The 19,087-nt window shown below is 47.5% G+C and overlaps 6 protein-coding genes across 6 annotated transcripts; 4 read left to right on the forward strand and 2 right to left on the reverse strand.

Moving 5' to 3' along the window:
- Positions 1-1,722: 1,722 nt before the first annotated feature.
- Positions 1,723-2,949, forward strand: EYB26_005830 (uncharacterized protein; the record flags this gene model as incomplete). Its single annotated transcript, XM_054265110.1, has 2 exons — positions 1,723-1,792; positions 1,862-2,949. 2 exons carry the CDS (start codon positions 1,723-1,725, stop codon positions 2,947-2,949), a joined length of 1,158 nt encoding a protein of 385 aa, XP_054121085.1.
- A 494-nt stretch (positions 2,950-3,443) lies between these two features.
- Positions 3,444-4,304, reverse strand: EYB26_005831 (uncharacterized protein; the record flags this gene model as incomplete). Its single annotated transcript, XM_054265111.1, has 1 exon — positions 3,444-4,304. The coding sequence occupies one exon, from the start codon at positions 4,302-4,304 to the stop codon at positions 3,444-3,446; it is 861 nt and encodes a 286-aa protein (XP_054121086.1).
- Positions 4,305-5,901: 1,597 nt separating this feature from the next.
- Positions 5,902-7,796, reverse strand: EYB26_005832 (uncharacterized protein; the record flags this gene model as incomplete). Its single annotated transcript, XM_054265112.1, has 7 exons — positions 5,902-6,177; positions 6,240-6,513; positions 6,567-6,680; positions 6,738-6,938; positions 7,009-7,100; positions 7,149-7,332; positions 7,645-7,796. The coding sequence occupies 7 exons, from the start codon at positions 7,794-7,796 to the stop codon at positions 5,902-5,904; spliced, it is 1,293 nt and encodes a 430-aa protein (XP_054121087.1).
- Positions 7,797-8,494: 698 nt separating this feature from the next.
- EYB26_005833 (uncharacterized protein) lies at positions 8,495-14,767 on the forward strand (the record flags this gene model as incomplete). Its single annotated transcript, XM_054265113.1, has 6 exons — positions 8,495-8,628; positions 9,062-9,349; positions 9,412-10,177; positions 10,234-14,308; positions 14,366-14,515; positions 14,571-14,767. The coding sequence occupies 6 exons, from the start codon at positions 8,495-8,497 to the stop codon at positions 14,765-14,767; spliced, it is 5,610 nt and encodes a 1,869-aa protein (XP_054121088.1).
- A 974-nt stretch (positions 14,768-15,741) lies between these two features.
- EYB26_005834 (uncharacterized protein) lies at positions 15,742-16,557 on the forward strand (the record flags this gene model as incomplete). Its single annotated transcript, XM_054265114.1, has 1 exon — positions 15,742-16,557. One exon carries the CDS (start codon positions 15,742-15,744, stop codon positions 16,555-16,557), a length of 816 nt encoding a protein of 271 aa, XP_054121089.1.
- Positions 16,558-17,125: 568 nt separating this feature from the next.
- Positions 17,126-18,894, forward strand: EYB26_005835 (uncharacterized protein; the record flags this gene model as incomplete). The annotated part of the gene is made up of 5 exons (XM_054265115.1): positions 17,126-17,168; positions 17,244-17,331; positions 17,423-17,581; positions 17,635-17,944; positions 18,010-18,894. The coding sequence occupies 5 exons, from the start codon at positions 17,126-17,128 to the stop codon at positions 18,892-18,894; spliced, it is 1,485 nt and encodes a 494-aa protein (XP_054121090.1).
- Between the last annotated feature and the right edge of the window lie 193 nt (positions 18,895-19,087).

The raw sequence follows: 19,087 nt of genomic DNA on the forward strand, positions 1-19,087 counted from the left end.
CTTATATTGATGCAAATATTAGCCCACGAACGAGCTTATGAATACATAGTTATTGTACGGATTCGCTCACACCAATTAGGCTCATCGGACTAGCCCAACACCAATCCTATGCTTTGTAATAACTACGGGACCGTGTTGAACCGACAGTTACCAACATGATATAGTAATATTACTTGGATTCCTTATATATTCATAATATTATATATTATATGATTATATATATTTACAAATATAAACTCTAACTATAAGACACATCAACACTCCTAGATGTATACAACACACAAGTCCTACGCCCAAGATATCTAACACCAATTCATACCAGACATAGGCAGGCTTATTCATAGCCTTGTTCGTAGACTAAAGATAGATTTGTGCACTGGATTCATACATAAACGCGCGTGTTAGCTATACATGTATTAGGGGATTAGAGGAGATTCGCTCGCCAAATTAGGAACAAAGGCACTGGTGTCAGTCTGCACATACTCGAACGCGTACTATTCTCTGTATCTTCTGTTGGAATATATATCACCCAAAGCATACATAGGTACCTAGGTACTACCTTGGTAACGTCCTCGGGTGTCGGGAATATACCTACAGAGTATGGAGTACCGTATATATATATCCGACAGGTTCAAATGTTAACTTATATAGTATAACTATAACTTAATATAACAACCAACGTGTTATTCACTAATATGACTCCTCATACACCTATATTTAATATCTTCCTTCACACCTGCAGCGTCATAGACATTCAAAAATGGCCACAGGAGCGTACAGAGCGAGTGTAGAGAATAATCGGGGTTGCATTAGGGTATATTTGATGTCTAAATAGGCTCTTTCTCGGTGTTGCGGTTATAATATTTTAACCGTCAGCCTCGCTGAGATTGGATCATCGTTGATCCATTCATTAGTCATCCATATAAATCTCTGTTTCAGCACCAGCCAGTATGGGTTAGTTAGTTAGTTAGCTTGCAATTAATTTAATTAAGGGCTCTGCCAATTTCAACCCAGAGTGTTGATTGGCGTCGTGTGCAATGGCTTCGATTTCAGGAGGTCGTTTGGAAAGCAAAGAAGGATACCAGTGTCTATTCTGCAGAATCTGCACTACCAGCTTCAATAATATCAATGCCCGCATAGATTGCCTCTGTCCCCCATGCTCTTCTGATCGGTCAATGCTGCCACATACGGTACCGGTACCGGTATGGGCGCCATTCCGCGAAGTCACCGTACTAGGCTTGCGGTAGGCATTGCGAGTTTCAGGGCGGAAGTGCGGAAACGTGGATCTTTTGCGGAGCAAGAGATACCTAGTACTATACTGCTTGTCAGTACTTGAAGAAGCTCGAAGCTTTTCAACCCCGCATTCTGCACCGGCATCTAATTTTCCGTGAAACACCACTCTGCAGCCACGTTCCCAGGCCAATCTGAATGTCTGGGAAGAAGTGACCACCAGGGTCAGTCAGTGGGACGATGCAGATAAATGTCTCCTATCAGCCTAATTATACGATCAAAGTTTATTCAAGATCGGCTTTTGTGTTCAGCTTCATTGCCGGCTGCACGTAGATTTTAGCATGTACCATCTCGCTGAAGAACATATAAATGGAGAGAGTACCGCAGCGTCAGACTCAGGAAGGAGACTGTTTGGCATCAGCGCTGGTTATTAGACAAAAGATAAGCGTTATACTTGAATTCCTCTAATTCAATAGCTTGACCACTTTCACGATGCTCTGGGCTGTTCCTCTGCTCCTGGTGATACCAGCTGTCACCGCTCAGTCACCACTTTATGGCCAATGTAAGTTCCAAGTTCTCTGTGAAAGATGCTGTTCTTTTATTTTGGAGCAGGGCTAAAGATTGCTCACAGGCGGTGGTCAGGGTTGGGCTGGCGCTACTACCTGTGTTTCTGGCTCTTGTTGTACATACTCCAATGCCTGGTATTCACAGTGCCTTCCCTGCTCCAACGGCAGTAGTACTACTACTACTACCTCGACTACTTTGAAAACAACCACCACCAAACCCGCTTCCACCTCCAAAACCGTCTCTCCAACCTCGTGCCCTCTGCCCTCCCAGTATAAGTGGACCTCGAGCGGATCGCTCGCAAATCCTGCGTCAGGCTATCTCTCGCTTAAGGATTTCACCCATGTCCCGTATAATGGCAAGCACCTTGTGTATGCTTCCAACGTCAACAGTGGTGGAAGCTACGGCTCGATGAACTTTGCTCTGTTCTCGGACTGGTCTCAAATGGGTTCCGCTACTCAAACCCAGATGAGCCAGGGAGCTGTGGCCCCTGATCTCATCTACTTCGCACCGAAAGATGTCTGGGTTTTGGGTTATGAATGGTGCCAATGGGCATTTTGTTATCTAACATCCACAAATCCTACCGATGCTAAGGGATGGTCTTCGCCACAGCCACTTTACGAAGGAACCTTCTCGGGAACAGGCCCAATTGACCCGGCTATCATTGCTGATACTGAAAAGGTCTATCTTTTCTTCGCTGGCGACAACGGCAATATCTACCGAGCTTCCATGCCCATTGGCAACTTCCCTGCCAGCTTTGGCTCATCCGCCGAGATCATCCTGACCGACTCGACATACAACCTCTTTGAAGCCGTCGAAGTCTACTCTATTCAGGGCCAGAACCTCTACCTCATGATTGTTGAGTGCATCGGTTCCAACGGAAGATATTTCCGCTCTTTCACGGCTACCAGCCTAGGTGGTACCTGGACTGCTCAGGCTAGCACTGAATCGAACCCCTTTGCCGGTTACAGCAACAGTGGCGCCGCCTGGAGCAAGGATATTAGCAGTGGTGATCTTATCCGTAGCAGCGCTGATCAGACTAAACCAGTCGACCCTTGCAACCTTCAGCTGCTCTACCAGGGAAGAAACCCCAACTCCAACGATTCCTATAACGACCTTCCTTACCGTCCAGGTCTTTTGACCCTGGTCCACTAGAATCGCCCTAGTTAGGAACAGTATCTTAGCTAAGAAAAAGACGTGTTGATAGGTCTATTTCCTCGTAATAACATGATTGTGCAATATTTGTCTTCCTAAAGTAACTACTCTATGCGAGAATCATGCTGGCCCATAAACAGCTCTAAGAGGAGCCAATGTATGACTTTGACGAAAGTTCCCACTGCCCAGCGTAAGAAAAGAGTGGGCGGCTTAGCTCTACCTACCTAGTGGTGTTAGGCTAGCCACGTAACTTGATGAACTAGGCTCTATAAGTTAAAGCTACAGTTATCAACCAGCTACGTCTTAGGACCTGGTCCGATGTAGTCAATGAGGTGTTTGATGGAATTTAGCATATAGAAATAGATAATCCAGCTTTCAACTAACGACGTTACAGAGAACACCTGCAAGGATATTCATCACTACTCTCACAAGCGTTGGACAGTCTGGAAGGGTAACATGATATGAAAACTATGAAAAGCCTTGTTCACACTTGATCAAAACTGACTGAAAAATTCCCATATTTGGCCTGGCGTCCACGACGAACTAGCACCAGCGTCAGTAGCTAACGGCTCATGCGGCCCATCAAAGGGAATCCACCAAACAGGGTGTCCAGAAGAACAACCGGAGTACTCTGTCTTGATGTGTCTTCCTGAGCCTGCAGCTGGTTCAGGCGGATTCTGGGGCGTGCAGCCATTGTCCTTGACAAAAGTATCCCTTATGCCACGTCCAAGCGCAATTGGAAGAACGTTATCTGAAACTCCGTGCTGGGCGTAATACGCCACGGGATGAGTACCAGGATTGCAACCGCTGAGGTTTGCGCCGGACATGACTGCAACGGCGCGGAAGACATTCGGCCTTGCGCATGCCAGGGCATAAGACATTGATCCACCATAACTCCAGCCCATGGAGTACACCTGAGTTTCATCAATACACAACGCTGACTCTAGGGTTGAGAGAATCTGATCCGTGAGGGTGATGTCATTATTGTTGGAGTTTCCCCAGCCGTTATTCAAGCCCTGTGGTGCAACAAAGATAGCACTATTTTGGGCCAGCGGCTCGACACCATAATATGATCCGTGAAAAACGTCTTCCATGGTGCCGCCGAGCCAGTGGAAGCCAAATATCAATTTGTAATGTGTGTTAGGGTTATAGTTGGCAGGCAACGTCAGTATGTACTGACGTTGCTGACCATTGACGGTCAATGTGTATGTGCCGCTTCTCAGCGTTGCAGTCTTGCCGCATCCTGAGGACAGGCTCAAGGAGGAGCGAGCTACAGTCGTTGTTGGTTGGACGCCAAGTACACTTGGAGCAAGACCAAGAAGGATTAGACCGATGATGCTTGCAACAAAAGCCATGGCAGCTAGATGTTCCGTATATGGAGGTGCTTAACTGATTGATGAAAGAGATCCGTGATAGTTGATTCCAAGGGATGAGAAACAGAGTTCGAACAGGCCATATATATACTTGTTTTATGAATTATCGATACTCGTTGACAGCGGCATCAATCTTGTGAGATTTGCCGACAAGACTTCCGAATTTGAGTTCCGTTGTTCGTATCCTATGCAGTGACAGAACATTCACATGTTTCAATCACCGTGCAAAGCACTTATGATACGTTCCGGCTAAAATAGAATATATTGTGGCCTCTCAGATCATCATAGCGGCAGGTTCGTGTATACTTGGTGTGCAAGGAATATCGCTCAACTGCAACAAAAGGGAAGTCATACGGTAAAATCACCTGTGCAAGATATTTCGGCAATCGCAGCCAGTGTCAGCCATCACTGCCGGGGACCTGAACCCCTGATGGTCGATCAGGCATGTATTTTTGCGGGGTACGCCATGACATCTGGATATTTTCCGTGCTTGAATTGCGATATCTGAGGGAATATATCCGTTCCCCAAGGATCATTTAAGGGCATCCGTAGGCTATTATCAGGGTCGGAAATTTTCCGCAGGACAATACTGTATCAAGTCGAAATTGAAATACTCAAGTAGCATTTTCTTTCATTCAACATAACTCAATTGCTTTTGCCAAGTAATCTCTTATGATGATCGAATCTGTATCTTTGTCATCATATGAGACAGCAGCAACCTGCTTGAACCCACTTGAGCCCAACCATTGGGCAGAGGGTTAGACTTTGGCATCAATTCGCTAAATATACAATTCCTGCGTTGTATTGCTTTTTGTGGTGGTCTGCACGGGCTATACTGGTCAATAACAGGAGAGATATACCGTAGGTCCGCCGGAAAACTTCCGAAAAAGGATATATTGGTCGTCAACAGCGTGTTGTTCAACATATGCTCAGGTGGTATTCTATACAGAGGATCAGGGGACACTCATATTTGGTATTATATCGAGACAGAAAGGTATTGTATTTCCTTTTATAGCGCGCTGCAAGGTTCATTTGTAGTCATAGCAAAAGTACCTACGGTGCAGTTAGCCTGCCCTTATTTGGCAGGTCTTGGCTAATCGTAACTTCCTTCCTTCTTCTAATGCCCGACTCTGACTTGATGGATGTCTAATGGCTGTGATGGGAAAATAGAAAATTCCAGCCAAAAAAAAAGTGATGCATGCAAGCAATCCTTCATCCTCTGGGAAGTGTCCAGCTTACAGATCAACAAATAGAGCGGGTATTCGACATGATAGGAAGAAGAAAAAAAATAGCACGGGGGGAATCAATGTATGTACAGAATGGAATTCGTTTTCATGCGCCCAAGGAATATGGACGTGCTTTGTCGAGGAGTCTTATTTCGCTGAACCCAAGTGTGAGTAGCCAAGGAAAAGAAAAATGGACGTAGGATGCCCGGGCTTGCGATCGATCCAGGATCGATTCAGGAATTAGCAATTCACCGGATCATTCGTCCACTCGAGTGGGCAGGGGCGCTCAATGATCTATAAGTATAAGTCTAACGGCAGGGAGTCAATGTGATATCTCAGAGCGTGATGAGATATTAGACTGCAACCTTTTCTTTGCCTTTTCCCTTATCAATCGAGGCTGTGCTGCCGGCACCATCATCTTCATAGAGATGGTGTTGCTCGATATAGCGAATCACAGGGATTGGAATCAAGTAGCGAACGCTCATTTCACGCCTAAGGAACAGACGGATCTTGGTACTGCTGACGTCGTTTTGGATGAGTTGCTGAATGACGTGGATATTGTCGCGCCAAGGTTGTAAAGCTGCCAACGCTTCGTCGATATCAGTGCCACTTCGTTCAACGATAAAGGCCTAGTATCCCGTTAGTATCGTACGGCCAACATGAATGGCAAAGACAAAAGCAGCAAACTTACACCGTAGCGACCTAAGATGTGGTCCAGATCTTTAGCACTCCAGACCCCTGGTGTCGACATGGTGTGGATCAAGTCCGCGCCGGCCAAAAGCGCTACTCGAACTTGTTTCCGAGTGCCGTCGCCGCAATCGACGCCCTGACGCACCACATTGATCTCGTGGTCGATGTGATCAAGTACCACGGCAGTTGGTTGATATTCCTTATGTAAAGCTTCCCAAGGATCAATCATTAACCAATCGGAGGTTTCGTCGACGGCTAGTTGGCACATGGCGAGCCTAGAAAGCATCAGTACCCAGTCCGTCGCATTGCTTCTGCATGTAGTACGCACCGGTGTTCTGCATTGGCCAAACCCGCCTTCCTATAAGCATCTGACACTGGCGACAGATATCCTCCTAGTAACTCGTAATTCGTACTGAATTTCACATAGTCTGCGGCCATCTCTCTGTACCGCGTCAGCATTGACTCACAGCAAACGCTTCAACATCGATGGATAACATACTGCATTCGTAGATGTAGATAAGTTGGCGGACTGAAGCTTCCAGCAGCGACTAGAACCAAAGGCGTCTTGCTTGGATCGTCCATCACCCGCTTTAGACGATGTACGGGGAACTTGTATGTATCGAGGCTGCCGACGTAGGGAGCCAGTTCCTGGCTGCTCGTAGAAGACGGGGTATCCATGGCTCCGATTGATATGTAGAAACTAAATGAGTCTCGAAATGTTGGTGTTAGTGATTATTTTGCTTGCTCGTGAGCAATAGCCGTAAGCGAACCGTTGCGGGTGGCGGTCGGAGATAAAGTGGCTACCTCTCGCAATGACGCCAACACAAGAAATTTTCACGTAGGCGTCCGCGATGTGCAAGAACTGTCTCGTGTCAACCACGATAGAAATAAACGATTGGGTCAGATGTACTCGTATCGATTGTAAGAGATGGGGAGTGTCGAGTCTGGGGTTGCCAACTGGGGTCGACAAAGTCGATGAAATCTCGGTAAACAGACCGACCGTTGTCGGATGCGGCGGGGTCGCGGGATGCTTTTGTAGGCAGAAGATGCACTGCCGTTGGAGGGACGTGGCGATAAGCTGGGAGGTTTCTGTTCTGCAGTGATTGATTTAGAGAGAAAAGCACGCAATCAGGAAGTGGAAGGTGAGAAAATGAAAATTAAGGGACGACAAGAGTGAGTCAAAGGGGTTGGTTTAGAGTTGTGGTTTAATAAGCAGAATGAGACTCTACAAAGGTCTAGACGGAGTTAAAGCCGTGGTCGGCTGTCGACGGTGTCTCAAAAGGGAAGCACTATGATTGCCGTGTAGATGTCGCGTGAAATCTTCAAGGCTACTCGAAGCGTTTTAAACATTCTAATTGTCGCCTGTTCTATATTATTGCCTTTAGGATCGTCAATGATAACGTTACATGCTGTTGGCTAGATGTTGGCTAGATGTTACTGCCTGAGAGAACATGCGTCCCGCCGGAAACGGATGACGACTGCTATTGAGTACCTTCGATGTCAGTATGATGGACTTGATGTTTGCCATAAGTGATAAGAGAAGCTCGAGGAGAGCCATGACAATACACTCCGTGTAATTGAAAGATGTATCAGCGACAGCTGCCGTAGGATATAAGTGAGATGCGTAGTTAGGAAGAGCCAGGAAGAGTAGTGATAGGAACTGCCAGATTGCATCAGCGATAAGCTAGCTACCTCCACATGTCGCCTGACTGTCAGGCATCATCGAGTATTGCCTCCAGATAAAGCTGCTCGGCCATGGTCAAGCGTCTATTTCTTGCAAATAACACTCCCACGAGAAAAGGACCGTTATCTGCAGAGCAATAATCCCCCGGTTCGTTGTAACTGCCAATCGGTTGGTGGCAGAACTAAGTGTTGCACTCCGGCAGTCTGACGTTCTCCGAACAAATCTCCAAGCATTTGGCAGCCCGACCACCACCACACCCCATTTCTCTTCTTCCACTCATCCATCCAACACAACCGACCATCGCAGCATCGTTTCTGTACTATCCGATGCGTCTTGCTTATATTCGTATCCGACCCGTTTCATAACCGACAGTATATATACTCATCACTCGCCGAGCGTTCCCTTCCCTGCAACACTCACTCGACCACGCCTCGCTAACCGTCATCCTCCCCTTCAATACCTACCGAACGTTCGTCGCTCTGCCTGTTCTTCCCCCGGCCCGCTCTGAAGAGTTGCGGATGGCGGGTTGACAGCGGTCACGACGAGCATTTCGATCAAGCTCTCAGCTACTTATGGCCAGACGAACGACTGTTGCCGACTACCAGGACTCTCGTGAGCCACATCCTTTGTCGTCCTTCTCCGCATTTTCCGCTCCACCCTCGTCTGCGGGATCTATACAGTCCACCCCGGCTGGTCCAACGTTAAGGTGCGTATTGGTATTGTTTCGTTGTGTTTCTTTTCGGCTGCGTTGGAAATTATTTGGATCGGGTTTTCCCTGAAATGTCTCCGCCGCAGCTCTGATCTTCCGCACTACTTGGGAGGAGTTCAGACGAAACCCTCGGCTAGATTCATGCTTCTGGAGCGTACCTCCGCCCATTGGCGATTGCTCGGGCACCTCACTTTGTTTGAGAGCTGATATCGTTCTCTTTCCTCATTCACTTCCTTCAACCACACAAACAACCCTAGTTGACTGTTTGACATTGACATGCACAATCCATCTATCATTGTCGAGTGTCTGCCTCCTCCTTGGGTTTTATTTTCTTCTCAACTCACCTCATTATCCTACTCCTTCTCTCGTTCATTTCATCAACATTTCCCCCTCAAGCAATATTGTCTAACGTCGCTTCGATGCCTCCCAGAACTCGCTCTGCTACCCGTGCTGAGAACGCTTTGAATACCGCCGATACGACAGGTATATCATCAACTGGGACTGTTTCTAGGAAGCGTAAAGCAGCCACGCGTCGTGGCAAACCGCACGACGAGCCCGAGCCTCCCTCACAGCCCAGCTCACCACCGAGGAAGATCAAGAGACAGCGTACAGCAGTTGCCACCTCTTCGAGCACAGCTCCCTTAGCTCCTGCTCCCTCGTCTGCTGCTCCTCGATCTCGCCAGCTTTCTCGAAACCGTCCCGCCATGTCACAGCCTGGGTTAGTACCTTTCTTGTGAACATTGACAATTAAAAATATGCTAACTCTTTCTAATTTTGTAGCCCTTCATCACAACCCTCCGATGAAACCTCTAGAGTACGAGCCTCATCTTCTAATTCCAGAAGAAAATCAGGGCGAAGTGGTAAATCAACTCGTCGAGACAAAGATGCCCTCCCTACGGGCGCAGATAACCATACCAGTCAATCGCCACAACATCGATCGAAGAAACGCTCGCACAAATATAGCCCAGATGTGCCAATGAAGGATGTTGACAGCCAAGCGAGCGAAGCAGATCCTTCAAAGGAAGACGATGACGACCAATCCTCGCAGCCAAGTGAGAGCAATGATGACAACCACACCGCTGGATTGATGGATGAAGATGATGGCGACCCATTCCGCAATGCATTGTTTGGATCCCGCACCCCGTTGGGCCTACAAAATACTCTTCGAGCTCTTACGGGTATGATGACTAGCATGTCTTCGCGGCTACGTGAGATTCTGGGGCAATTAAGGATGAAAGAGGATCCATCCATTCAGTTGATTGCTTTGCAAGAACTGTCTGATCTCCTGCTCGTTTCGAATGAAGACAACCTCTCCGGTCAATTTTCTCCAGATTCATTTGTCAAAGAGTTGGTCAAACTTATGCAACCAAGTGAGACCGGCGAGGAAAACCCCGAGATTATGCTTTTGGCCTGTAGATGTCTCGCCAATATGATGGAGGCTCTTCGAGGATCGGTGACGAATGTTGTCTACGGTGGAGCAGTTCCAGTGCTGTGTCAAAAACTACTCGACATCCAGTTCATTGATTTGGCTGAGCAAGCTTTGAGCGTATGTGCATTTCTTTCCTTATTTGATACAATGAATGTTACTGACTAGACGTAAAGACACTGGCAAAAATTTCCGAGGATTTCCCAGCATCCATCGTTCGTGAAGGTGGACTCACTGCTTGCCTGACTTATCTAGATTTCTTCCCAACGAGCACGCAACGCACAGCCGTTACCACAGCTGCGAATTGTTGTCGAAGCCTCCCCGGGGATTCGTTTCCTGTCATTAGGGATGTCATGCCGACATTGTTAAACGTGTTATCAAGCAACGATCAGCGGGTGGTTGAACAGGCCTGCCTTTGTGTGTCGCGAATTGTGCAGAGTTTCCGAAACAAGCCCGAGAAGCTAGAAGAACTCATTGAACCGGCTATGCTAAAGGCGATTCTTCGACTACTTGTACCTGGAACGACAAACTTGATCGGACCACATATCCATACCCAGTTTCTGCAGGTACTTGGCATTGTCGCTCAAGCTAGTCCTCGCTTATCCGTCGAACTGCTTCGAATGGATGTTGTCGACACTCTCTACCAGATACTTACCGGAGTTTCCGCACCACGTGAGGATGATACTGCCGGTATCAAGGTCGATAATGTTGTCATTATGCAAGCATTGGTACATCGTCCTCGTGAGCAAGTCTTTGAGACCCTGGGTGTGATTTGCGAATTACTCCCTGGGACCCAAAACCTGCAGGGCCCCCTGTCCCGGTTCGATAACGCTTTGACTATCAATCTACAATCTCGATTTGCGCCTGTACGTTCCTCGTCCAAGTTGAAAGAATCGGCTGAGAAGAGGCGTATATTGCTTGCAGACTGCAAGACAGAACTGAAGCGATTCGCCATGGTTCTTCTACCGACTCTTACCGATGTTTATTCCAGTACTGTCAACCTAGGCGTCAGACAGAAAGTTCTCCTAGCACAGCTCAAGATCATTCAAGAACTTGATGCAAATGTACTTCATGAAGCTCTTCGAACAGTACCGTATGCATCTTTTCTAGCAGCGATTCTCTCGCAACAAGATCATCCGCTATTAGTGTCATATGCTTTACAATGTGCCGAACTACTTTTTGAACGACTACCAGATATCTATCGTTATCAGTTTCATCGAGAAGGCGTCATCGCGGAGATTGCCGACTTGGCTGCGAAGCCGTTATCCTCCGAAAAAGCATCATCCGACGTCAAGCCGCCGAGCGAAACTACTGCCCCAATTCATGCTGCAGAGCAATCTGATTCGCGAGCCACCAGTGAAGATCCAAGCGCCTCGCGTGATGACAGTGCAGATGACAACGACGATGAGGACGACGACGAGGATGAAGATCACGATGATGACGACGATAATGAAGATGATGATGACGATGCTTCGGAATCGGAGAGCTCGGCATCCTTCAACGCACCTCGATTAGTCAACCAGAGCATGGATGATATGATGCAGGACCATGTTATTACTACTGCCCGAGCTTTTGTTCGGCTATATGAGCAAGCGGAGTGCACGGACACAATGGCAGATAAAGCAAGCAAGATCCTCAAGGATTTGCAAGCTTTAGCTTCTAAAATCAAATCTACAAAAGAAGTTGGCTGGGGAGCAGATTACACACCCGTGTTCCAGACGCTGGCGTCTTATTTCGGCGGGGACGCTGTAGACAGCATCACCAGCGCTGAGCTTCTTAGATCTGGTATTATCGATGTACTAGTAGAGAGCTTCACTTCACCCGACGTGACGCCTAGGGCTCGTGTCAGCTTCCTGAAGGCGTTTATGGGTACGACTGTATCTCGGGAGGCTTCACAAACATCGCCGTTCAGCAAATTGATTCATAAACTCCATGATCTCCTTAGTAGAACTGAACACTTCGAAGTGATCACTGTCGGCCACAACTCTCTCGAAATTACAAGGAGCAATGCAACTCATATGCTTGGCAAACAAGTCCGTCTCAGGTTGGTTGCTGATGAAGGATCGGATATTCCCAGGCCATACAAGAACATCATGGTCTCAATCCATGCAATCGCGACCTTCAAATCGCTCGATGACTTCTTACGACCTCGAATCACTTTGTCTGAACGCCCTAGGCCATCACGTAATCTCGACTTTTTATCACAGCTTGCCAATGCGGATCGATTACGTGACTCGCCCAATGCCAGCCAGAGCTCCACCGAGAATGACCCACAGCCACCTTCTGACCGTCGTCGGGGCCTTCCTAAAGAAGTACTTTCGGCGCTACGAGGCGAACTTGATGGACGAGATCGTCGACATGGAACCCATCGATCAAGCAGGACGCAGCCATCAAATCAAGCAGATGAGGAGCCGAGTGACGATAGGCCACTGGAGTGCGCCGATGAAAAACAGTTGAGTGATGAAGATGATGATGAAGATGTAGGTGACGATCAGGACGAGGAGTTGAACGCTATCGTGGATGACCTGGATGAAGAGCTCTCAGATGCTCCTGGTCCAGAACCGACCGCGGTCAACATGGAGATTGCATCTACTGGAAAGGTTACCGCGCGCAAGGAGGATGGAACCCGTGTTGCCACCCCGTCTCAATCACAAGCCCTCGGTCGCGGCTCTTCCTCCACGCCGAACTCCGATCTACCTGCCATGGGCGGCGATTCATTGGCGATGGCAGGACGCCCCTTCTCTTCATATGCTGCTGCTGTAGCGGCAGTGCCACAAGATTGGCACATACAGTTCAGTATCGATGGACAACCAATCACTAACGATACGACAGTCTACCGTGCTATCCACCATAGTCGAGCACATGACGAGGATGGTGGTCGAAATGTTTGGACATCGGAGCATACTGTGCAGTTCAAACGAATGCCTGGTCCCCCACCGCCAGAAGCATCTTCTCTTTCTGCTGCGTCCCGTAACGCAGATGCCAAAGATGAACAGACTGGCCTTCCCATATCCCTGAGCAAAGAACCCACTACAGGGTCTATTCTGCAGCTTTTGCGAGCCTTACACGGGATGAATGTACACCTTGACGATCTTTGTGCCGAGAATGAGGAACTGGTGGCCGTGAAAGCAGAACCAGTAGCACAATTTATCAATAACAAATTGACAGCTAAATTGAATCGGCAGTTGGAGGAACCATTGATTGTGGCTAGTAGCTGCTTACCCAGCTGGAGTGAAGATCTTGCCCGCGAATTCCCATTCTTGTTTCCTTTTGAAACGCGTCATCTCTTCCTCCAATCAACAGCCTTTGGATACTCTCGATCGATGATGCGTTGGCAAAACTCGCAACCCGAAGACAGCCGGCGTGACCTTCGGCGGGATGACCGTCCGTTCCTCGGTCGTCTTCAGCGACAAAAGGTGCGAATCTCTCGGTCTCGTATTCTCGATTCAGCTATGAAAGTGATGGAGCTATACGGCTCATCTGCCAGCATCCTTGAGGTCGAATACTTCGAGGAAGTCGGCACCGGTTTGGGTCCGACCCTGGAGTTTTATTCGACAGTATCTAAAGAGTTCTCAAAAAAGAAACTCAAGATCTGGCGGGAAAACGAATCCGTGGACAAGAGCGAATATGCTTTTGGTAAGTACGGTTTGTTCCCAGCGCCTATGAGTGATCAACAAGCCGAATCGGACCTTGGCAAGAAACAACTTCTTCTATTCAAGTCACTTGGCAAATTTGTAGCACGATCTATGCTCGATTCCCGCATCATTGACATCAACTTCAACCCTACCTTTTTCCGTGTAGGCACTCCTGGCTTTGTTCCATCCTTGGGCGCCGTCAAGACTGTGGATCGAGATCTCGCAAACTCCTTGCAACTTGTCAAACGATTCGTTGACGCCAAGTTCGAAATAGAGGAAGATGATGACCTTACTTGGGATCAGAAAATGATGGCCCTGGAAGAATTAGAGATTGATGGAGTCCGGGTTGAAGACCTGGGCTTAGACTTTACACTTCCAGGCTATCCCGCCATTGAGCTGATCAAAGATGGTTCCAACACGAGTGTACAAACCAGTAATATCGACATGTACCTAGACCGTGTCATCGACTTCACATTAGGCGAGGGTGTAGAACGACAGATCGAGGCATTCCGTTCTGGATTTTCGCAAGTGTTCTCTTACTTGGCATTGCGTTCTTTTACCCCGAATGAGCTGGTGATGCTGTTTGGACGTATTGAAGAAGACTGGTCTATGGAGAGTAAGTTTCTTTTCAGATATCTTCTAGTGGTCGAAATCTTCCTAACACTCTTGCTAGCACTAATGGATTCCATCAAAGCGGATCACGGCTTCAACATGGATAGCAAGAGCGTACGAAACTTGTTACAGACCATGAGTGAATTGGACCCTCAACAGCGGCGAGACTTTTTACAATTTGTTACTGGTAGTCCCAAGCTTCCAATTGGAGGTGAGTTATCCTTCATTATTCGATTATAGATGTGCCAGAGCTAACGACATGACAGGCTTTAAGAGTCTCACCCCTATGTTCACCGTGGTGTGCCGTCCCAGCGAACCTCCATATATGCCAGACGATTACTTGCCCAGTGTGATGACCTGCGTGAACTATCTCAAACTCCCCGACTACAGCAGTCTAGAAGTACTCCGCGAACGCCTCCTCGTTGCCACCAAGGAAGGACAAGGCGCATTCCACCTGTCATGATGAGATGAACGATGATATTTCTACACATTTACACCACCTTCATTCCTCCTCTCCACCCTCCCATCTCAATCTTCCTAGCTCTTTGCTTTCTGTGCTTTTTAAGTTTCGGTCATCTTATTCTGATCACTTCAAGGGCCGGCATATCTTATATTTTCATATTTTCAAACTTTACATACCCCCTTCAGAATGGAATGACATGTTGCATGGCGGCATTACCTAACGGCAGTTCAATCTACTTTTGTCTTGTACCTGTTTTCGAATGTTGCTCGTTAGTTGGTTTCCTGGTATATGCAAGAGCTGTGCTGAGTAATAATAGTTGCAAGGGTTCTTTTCCCCCCCTTCTCGTTAATGGGTTGATGAATGTGTAAGGATCTCTAGATAGCAATGAATCAGGCTTTTCTTTACTTGCACCCGCCTACACTAAGTGGAAGTACGTTCTGAATGAGTATAGAGCTGAGATGTTACCAAAATAGCTCAGGGCAACAAGGATGGGAAGTCACAGTGCACAACAAAGAAGAAGAAGAAGAAGAAGAAGAAGTTATACATGGATTGCTCCTTCCTCTTTATCTGGCCCATCAGGAAGGCGCAGTTGGACCCCCCGACAGGGAAAGAGTCGACCTCGTTCCTTCCGTCTCTCTATTTCTTTCTCTCTCCAACCACCCCCCCTTGTTCCTTCTCTTCCCTTCTTCTTCTTCTTCTTCCTCCTTTCATCTCTTCTCCTCTTCATTTCATTCAAAGTCATCGACTGTATACTCCGTATATATTCAGCTTTGTGCATCTCACAATCTTCAACTTACTTTGTCTCGATATTCATCAGAATATACCTTTTCGGTTTCTCCTTAGACTTGGACGGAATCTACCTGCCTTAATCACGTATCGATCTTGAGTGTTCTCCAACGTCGTTCGTCACCCGAGCTCTTCTTCTCGATCACCTATCCATCTCGGACTACTCCAAACTCGTCTGTTCTTGCAAAATGGCTTCTCTCATCCGCATCGGTGTTGTCTTCTCATTCCTCATCGTCACCATTCAAGCAGAACAGATGCTCGCATTTGCCCCCGTGACGGCCCTCGCTCGTTGGGAGGGCTTCAATAGACGACAACTCTATGGAGACTGCCCTGCCGCCTCCCAGACCTTATGTCCCGATCATCTTGGTTGTTGCCCGAGGGGCGCCGCGTGCACATATTCTCGTGACATCCCAGTTTGCGATGAATCATGCAATGGAGGGCCTTCCTGCCCCCGAGGCGGCTGTTGTCAACTTGGTTACGTTTGTGGGATTACGAATAACTTCTGTACACCTGCCCCGACCCCCCATCCCAAACAAACGGATCACAAGCAGGTTGAGGCACCTGCTACTATTACTGGCTCTGCGTCCGTAGTTGATCCTGGGGAACTACCGGTAAAACACATCCCTAGTACTATTCCAACAGATGGCGCGGTAGATTCTGTTCCAGCTACTCTCACGACAACTGCATCAACCACAACTACGCCGCTACAGGCTGCACACGAACCACTTCATTACCCCGAATCGACTACTTCAAAGGCTAGCACGCCAATCGTTGGAATATATTCTTCTCATCGTGTGGTTCCTGCTACCGCAACGGCTAGTACGGCCACTGCACGCGATGGGTCAAACTTCGTCAGCAAAGCCAGCGGCTCGGAAACAAAATCATCCAGTCCATCTACACAGGCAACCAGTTCCGGCGCGGGTTTCTTGTTAGTCAGTGGGACAAACGGCTTTTTGGTGGGGATGATATTGGGATGGCTTGTGTCTTACTGTGTCTTAATATAACAGGCGCTTTCTTCTCTGGGTGGTCAGTTCAATCTATACGATTTTCTGTTCACGATACATGGGCAAGGTTTGACAGGGCCTCAATTGGCAGTGAATTTGTACCTCGATTTGTTATTCTTACTCAGGGAGGACATTCTTCAAAATCCTATTTTCCATGGATGATTTGGTGTGGTGTGATCGATTGCGGAGGTCATTGATAATTCTTCATGTTACTTATGTTGTATGTCTATACAGTAGCTTAACTCGCTTGAGAATGAACTGTTCCATGTTGCCAAAATCTTCACATTCAGGCTCAGTATAGACCTAGATAGGAATATCACTTAATACAAACTATTCCGACACAGAAATTTGTTTCTAACACCTGATTTCCATTCACTGCATATAGATATACATGAGGTTGGAGTACGTCTAGCGTGCGGGCACACATATCACGCAATCTCGGGCTGTCATCACACATTGCATGGACATATGATCTTCACCTACTGATTTCTAATGGAGATCCTGCCATTGAGATTAACAAATCTGTATCAGCGGCACAAATTTTAGAAGGATATTGTCTGTGTAGAGGATGACGATCAAATCCGTGGCCATTATCGGTGCCGGTGCTGCAGGTAAACACGACCTCTGTCAAATGTTACCTAGGTACTTTGGATATGGAATAATAGGAACTGGTATACAAATCACAGGCGCCGCAACAGCTGCAGCTTTTGCAGCTGAGCAATATTTTGAGACAATTCGGGTCTTTGAGCGGAAGGGGAGTGCTGGCGGGACATGGTTCGTTGCCCTAACGGCCTGGCTCTTTTGGCCTTGATTTGGAAATATAAGCATTGAGAGACACCCTAAGATATGAAAATTGAAAATATAGGATATACGATGCCGATCCAAGCCCGGTAGCAGACCCTCGACCGGGAAAACTACCACCAGACATTGATTCACCGTTGAGAGTTCCGGATGCTCTACCTCGGACGACGGAGCCGTCCTCACAAGAGCGATGGGATAAGACGCCTATATACGATGAATTGACGTGCGTCCGGAAAAAGTCGCCCTCATTATCATTGACGACTAACGATGTATTAGAACAAACGTCCCCGCCATAGCAATGTCCCTTTCCGAAATCCCCTTTCCCTACGGCCCATTTGTTCCTCATCATGTGCCAAAACAGTATATAGAAAACTATTTTACGCAGTTCAAACTAGATCAGTATCTGGAGCTGAACACGACGGTGGAAGATGTCTCTCGTTATCCTGCGACGAAAGGATCGGGAAAGGGTCGTGATAGATGGCGTTTGACGCTGAGAACGTATGATGCGGTAGAGCATGTGGATCATTGGTGGAACGAGGAGTTTGATGCGGTCGTGTTTGCGAATGGGCATTATAGTGTTCCTTATGTATGTGCGCTATCCTCCTCCAGATCTTATATAGGAGGTATATAGCTAACTAGTGAAATCTGCAGGTCCCAGCCGTCAAAGGCCTAGAAGCCTACATTAAAGCCTTCCCTGGACGAATAGTCCACTCCAAATCCTACCGATCAGCAGAACACTACCATAACAAACAAATCCTTGTAATCGGAAACTCAGCCTCGGGGCACGATGTGACCGCCGGGATCGTCAAAACCGCCAAATTACCAGTCTACCAATCCCGACGCACACCCTCACGCTGGGATGGGAATGAGCCTCCGGAAGGTATAAAGTGGAAACCCGTAATCAGGGAGTATCTCCCTACAGGAGAGATTGTCTTTGAAGATGGCAATATTCTCCGTGACATCAATCAGGTAATCTACTGCACAGGATATAAAGCGTCATTCCCATTCTGGAACGCCAAAGCGAATGGCGCACCAATTTACGACTATAAACACGACCATGTGGTGGGAAATTATCTACATGTCTTTCTAACCGATTTTCCTACTATCGGTCTGATCGGCATTCCGCGAACACTCACATTCAGAAGCTTCAATTACCAAGCTATAGCACTTGCACGAGTCTTCTCAGGCAGAAATGCGCATCCTCTACCATCTGCTGAGGGACAACGGGAATGGCTTGATCGAAGACTAGGGCTTGTCACGAGACAACGTCGCAAGTTTCATGATATGCCATGGGATGAAGGAGAATCTCTAGATTATTTCCGCGAGCTGTATGATCTTGCTGGGCTGCCGAGGATTGAAGGGCTGGGTCAGGTTCCACCAGTGTTGGATGGGGAGACAAGGTGGGCAATTGAGAATGTGAAGAAGTATCCTGTTCCGGGGGATGGTCGATCAAAGAATGAAAGTAATAATGATGAGGAAAAGGAGTGGACTGTTATTGGAAGAGGGCAGTGGCGAGATAGTCTTCATTTTATATAGTACCAACTTTTGAGACGAATGGAGTTATTAAGGTTGGCCATTGATTAGAGAGCATACCAAAAGAAGAGGATATATTTTTTTTCTCAAGACAACATGAACCCATTGAAGACTATTGAGCACCGTATCAATGTCAATTATAGGCGAGAAGTATCTAGTTTATCCTATAACAGAGAATGCTAAAAGTATATGCCAG

This window comes from Talaromyces marneffei, chromosome 4 (assembly GCF_009556855.1).
Source record: "Talaromyces marneffei chromosome 4, complete sequence".
Classification (NCBI taxonomy): domain Eukaryota; kingdom Fungi; phylum Ascomycota; class Eurotiomycetes; order Eurotiales; family Trichocomaceae; genus Talaromyces; species Talaromyces marneffei.